Source organism: Rutidosis leptorrhynchoides, chromosome 8 (assembly GCF_046630445.1).
Source record: "Rutidosis leptorrhynchoides isolate AG116_Rl617_1_P2 chromosome 8, CSIRO_AGI_Rlap_v1, whole genome shotgun sequence".
Lineage (NCBI taxonomy): Eukaryota > Viridiplantae > Streptophyta > Magnoliopsida > Asterales > Asteraceae > Rutidosis > Rutidosis leptorrhynchoides.
In genome coordinates, this window is record NC_092340.1 from 362,887,211 (window position 1) to 362,892,743 (window position 5,533).

General features: G+C 35.8%; 1 protein-coding gene across 1 annotated transcript; it reads left to right on the forward strand.

Moving 5' to 3' along the window:
* The first annotated feature begins 1,087 nt into the window (after positions 1 to 1,087).
* On the forward strand, positions 1,088 to 3,072 carry LOC139864687 (uncharacterized). The gene is made up of 5 exons (XM_071853259.1): positions 1,088 to 1,165; positions 1,309 to 1,833; positions 1,922 to 2,171; positions 2,273 to 2,412; positions 2,509 to 3,072. Exons 1-5 carry the CDS (start codon positions 1,088 to 1,090, stop codon positions 3,070 to 3,072), a joined length of 1,557 nt encoding a protein of 518 aa, XP_071709360.1.
* The last annotated feature ends 2,461 nt before the right edge of the window (positions 3,073 to 5,533 follow it).

The window sequence follows — 5,533 nt, forward strand, 5'->3', positions numbered from 1 at the left end:
GATATGTTTTCAGTTCATGATTTGAATGATGTGATAGAGATGTTAGGTTACGATGGTTGGGGTTTCATAATTTATCACTTTCAGAAACCTGGTTTTTCTTTAGATAATGGATTAGAACCTCTAGGTTGTGATGATGATGTTCGTATTATGTCTAGATATGTGTCTGAAAACAGGTACATGGCTGTATACGCTGAACATGATGAACCACATGTAAATTATTTTATAAGCCCACCCAAAAACCGTTCATTTTAGAGGAAATTCAGGATGAAGGGGATGAGGTACCTAAGGTTACAAAATTCAATCAGGGAGCTAGCTGTTCAAATCCTAGGGTTTCAAAGTAAATTTTTTTAGATTACCCTATAAATGAACCTGTGAATGAACATGTGAATGATCCTGTGAATAAACATGTGAATGAACCTGTGAATGATCCTGTGAATGAACCTGTGAATGATCATGTGATCACTCAAAATAGTGAGGTAGTGGATGATGAAACTGAAGGAGTTGATGATCAAATTGGGGACCCTGATTTTTTGGTTGATGAGGAGAATGATATTAGTGATCATGAAGTTGACATGAGGAATTTTCACTGTAGTGTAGACAAGGATGTTGAGTTTATGGGTAATGGTGCTCAAAACAAAGACCTTCATCTCACAGATGATGATGAAGATATTGACTTGGATGTGTTGGATCTTGAACAATTTGAAAGTGATGATGAAAATGATGTTGATTTGGAAAGGGAAAGGAAACAAAAATTGAGGGAGTTGAGGCTGCAAGAGGAAGAAGATAGTGAATTACAAAGTACTAGTTTCTATGTTGGGCAAGAATTTGCAACTGCTCAAGATGCAAAAGAGTACTTTAAGTTGCATGCTGTAGAAACAAGGAGAGCTCTTATTTTAATAAGAAATGAGAAAGATAGGATAAGAGGAGGTTGTGAGGGAATGCTGCCAAAGTTTGTGAAAAAGGATTTTTGTGGTGCTAATAATGTTGAGCAACAAGATAAAGGGTTGGTGAAACAGAAAAAGACATAAATGTGGGAACCACCAAAAAAGTAAATACAAGTGAGAAGAATCCAAGAAAAGGAATCAAAATGGGTGATAAGAAAGAGAAAACAAAGGCAGTGGGTACCAAGTTAGAGAGAAGAAAAGCAAGACTCAAAATCTTAAATGTCCATGGGTGGTTCAGATCTCCATTAATCTAAAAACACAGACATTTGAGGTCAAAACCTTGAACGATAAACACAAATGTTTGAAGACCAAATCTAACAAGAATTGCACATATAAGTTTCTTTCCTCAAAGATCATTCACCAGTTAACCTCAAACCCTAATCTACCCACTAAGGCTGTTAAAGCACAATCTGAGGCTAATTTCAACTTGAATGTTTCTAGATACAAGGCATATAGAGCTTTAAGAGAGGCACATACAAAACTTCAAGGGGATTACATGGATTGGTATCTACACTTAAGGGATTATATTAAGGAATTACAGAGAAGTAATCCAAACACAACAGTTAGGGTTTTAACAGGTAATCAAGATCCTAATGCAGAAGCTGTTCAGTTTAAGAGAATATATATTTGTCTAGGGGGTTTGAAACAAGGTTTTAATGAATTAGGCAGAGATTTAATTGGTGTAGATGGTGCATTTATGAAGGCACCTGCTCATGGTCAACTCTTGACAGCTGTGGGGATTGATTCAAACAATGGAATCTATCCACTTGCATATGCTATGGTGGAGCAAGAAAATTACAATGCTTGGTGCTGGTTTCTTGATTGCTTGAGAGATGATTTAGAGATGGACAGAACATCAAATTTCACCTTTATGAGTGATAGACAGAAGGTATGACTTTATTCAAGATTTTTTTAGTTCTTACTTTATCACATTTATCAACTTAATGTTCTTATATAGTTTTATTTTATGTATTTAGGGATTAATTCATGCAGTAGAAAAAGTTTTTCCATGTGCTGAACATAGGTTCTGTCTAAGACATATACATGAGAACATGAAGAAGAAATGGGGTGGGCTGGTATGCAAAAAACAGTTATGGAACTGTGCAAGTGCAACTACTGTGCCTCAGTTTGAGAAAGCCATGCTTGAAATGAAAGGACTGAATGCAGCTTGTTGGAAATACTTGGCAGACATTCAACCAAAACATTGGGGTATGAGTCATTTTACTGGTACTTTTCTATTCTCTTATTTATATCATATTAGTTATATCATTATTACTGGTACTTGTCTTCATTATTAGTTATATCATATGTCTGATGTGTCTTCACAGGGAGAGCTTTGTCTGATGTGTTACTTAACAATATGTGTGAGGTATTGAATAAATGTTTATTGGAGGCTAGGGACAAACCAATAATAACTGCCTTAGAGTATGTGAGGGAGTATTTGATGAGAAGAATCGCAGTTGTGAAAGTTAAACTTTCAAAGGCTGATGGACATCTAACCCCAACTGCAACCAAATTGTTTGAAACTATCAAAGAAGCTGCTTCACAATATACTATTATTTAGGGTGGAGATGATCAATATCAAGTATCTGGACCTCATAATGATCAGTGTGCTGTAGACTTAGGTGCAAAAACTTGTGCATGCAGAAAATGGAAACTGACTGGCATGCCATGTAAACATGCTGTTGCAGCCCTGAATAACATGGCTTTACATAGTGAAAACATTCAAGTGCCTGAGCAATGGGTTCATCCAGTGTATTGGTTGGAAACCCGGAAAAAAACCTACCAATCAACAATCACGGCAGTTAATGGAAGTGCTTTATGGGAGAAAGCAACAGGGCAAACCACTCTGTTACCACCAATTAGAGTAGCATGTGCAGGAAGGCCAAAGAAAAACAGGAGGAAAGGTATGGATGAGAATGACAGCATGGTGAATAATGGAAAGTTGTCAAGATTGGGAAAGACCTTGACTTGTGGTAACTGTAGAGGGGATGGTCATAACAAGAGGACATGTACAGCAGGTAAAAGTGGCAATGATGGTGTAAGTGGCAGCAAAAATGGTGCAGGTAGCAAGAAAAGGAAGAAGGATACCAATGTTACAAGTGGTATCAAGAAGTCAAGAGTTTAAGTGTTTAAGTTTCATGTTTTGTGTTTTGGATGTAGGACTTGTGTTGTGTTTTGGATGTAGGACTTGTGTTTTATGTATGACTTGTAATGTCTTTTGGATGGTTAAAACTTCTGTTTGATGTAAACTTTGGTTTGTAATGTATGACTTTATTAATGTCTTTATAACTTGTGTTTGTAACTTGTAATGTCTTTATAACTTGTGTTTGTAACTTGTAATGTCTTTGTAATGTATGACTTGTTTTATGTATGACTTGTAATGTCTTTATAACTTGTGTTTGTAACTGTTTTTTGTGTTTCAATGGATATTACTATATAACTTGTGTTTCATGAATACTTTTGGATGGTTAAAACTTGTGTCTCATGTATAACTTATAATTGTTATTTGGATGGTTAAAACTAAAAGTAAATAAACCCAATTCAATAAAAGATAGAACATAATCCATCATATTACATGAGTTGTTCAACAAATACAGAGATGTCAAAAAAAAGAACAAAATTACATCTGCTGCTCTACTTCATACTTCATACTACTTAAAAAAACACAAGATAACCAACTACCATCGACAAGACCATTGTCATCAACTGATATCTCCACAATTTATGTTCAAGCTCTTTGGCCTTCGCCTCTGCTGCATTTTTTTATCTTAACAATCCACGAATTATAGCTAGTAGACGAACAGGGGTTGGTGGGTCAATCCATTCAAAAAACCCACAATTGCGAATCTAAGTACCAAAAAAAAAATGAATCAATTATTCAATTAAATAATGGAAAAATTAGGGTTATACTCACAAATTGTTAACCTGACAAGAAACGAATCGACGACCAGCGTTGCCCTCTGTCCATGCTATCTGTTCAATCAAAGGTCGACCACAATCACAAGAATTCATCTTGGTTACTTTTTTAAGATTTGGGGATGAAGAACTCGAACCAGTAGATTGAATATGAGAGAGGTCTTTAATTTATTGGGAATAAATGAAAAAGTGGGTGAGTTAATGGGGATAACGAGAGTGTAACAAATAAAGACCAAATTACCCTCACGTGGAGATCACGTGGTAATGGGTTAACGGGAGAAGCAAACAGAAACCGTAACTAGGGCTATCCTTGCACAAGAATTCAAGCATAATGACTATCCCCCCTCAAATCCACAAGTATGTCTATCCTAGCTGGGTGGTACAAACCACAGGGGCTACCCGCGCAATTTTCTCTTTTACATATGTAGTTCATTGTTAATATACTTAGTGATATGTTTACTTATAATAATACCATGTTAACTATGTATATATATCCATATATATATGACATCATATAGTTTTTACAAGTTTTAACGTTCGTGAATCACCGGTCAACTTGGGTGGTCAATTGTCTATATAAAACCTATTTCAATTAATCAAGTCTTAACAAGTTTGATTGCTTAACATGTTAGAAACACTTAATCATATAAATATCAATTTCATTTAATATATATAAACATGGAAAAGTTCGGGTCACTACATAAAGTAGCACAGTACGCACAAATACGCAGTTTCGCAAAAATCACAAGGCACAAAAACAAGTCGAAAAAGTTGGGTTGTTACAAACTGCATATCTGTATTCATAGAATCTAGTCATTTTCAGATTCAGGATCTGATATGGCCTCACGCAGATAGAGGGTTCATCAACAGTGCGCTCAGTTTCAACGTGTGGATTAATCAGTTTAAACCTCATAAGCCGATGAGTTCTACTAGATCTATAAAGTGCAGGTGTAACACGTTCTGGCTCACCAACAGTGCGCTCAGTTTCAACGTGTGGATTGCTAGTGCTTACAAGGTATGTTACTTTAAAGTACTTAAATTTCTTCAAGATCTACTTTACTCCCACTGACTTCTTGTAAGAGAATATCTCTTTCCAGGAATTTAGCAGACCGAGCAGAAAACACGTTGTCTTCAGCTTGGTAGTAAAAGTAGTAACCCATTGTTTCCTTTATGTATCGTACAAAGTAACATTAGATAGTTCTGGGTTCTAATTTGTTTGAAGTGTCATGCTTCACGTACGCTTTATAACCCCAGACTTTCAGATAAGACAACTTGAGATTCTTCCCATGCCATAACTCATATGGTGTCTTTTCTACCTTCATAGTTGGAATCCCATTGAGTATGCATGTAGCAGACTCTCATGCATATCCCTAAAAGACGGTAGTAGAGAAATCAGACTCATCATAAATCAAACTATATCAAGTAAAGTTCGATTCCTCTTACTCAGACACACCATCGTGTTGTGGTGTGTAAGGTAGAGTGAACTATGAGACAATTCCACAATTCTTTAGGTGGTCCAAAAAAAAACTCTTGATTCATAAACTTACTTACTCCATCAGAGCGAAGTGCTTTAATGGTCTTTCCAAGCTGGTTATCTACTTCATTTTGGAATACTTTTGAATGTTAAAATAGCTTTATGTTTATGCTTCAGCAAATGAACATAATCATAG

Coding starts and splice junctions, on each gene's coding strand:
- LOC139864687 (XM_071853259.1), top strand. CDS start 1,088: ATGGGTGATAAGAAAGAGAAAACAAAGGCAGTGGGTACCAAGTTAGAG. Junction 1,834..1,921: donor TTATGAGTGATAGACAGAAG/GTATGACTTTAT, acceptor TTATGTATTTAG/GGATTAATTCATGCAGTAGA. Junction 2,413..2,508: donor GAAGAATCGCAGTTGTGAAA/GTTAAACTTTCA, acceptor ACTATTATTTAG/GGTGGAGATGATCAATATCA.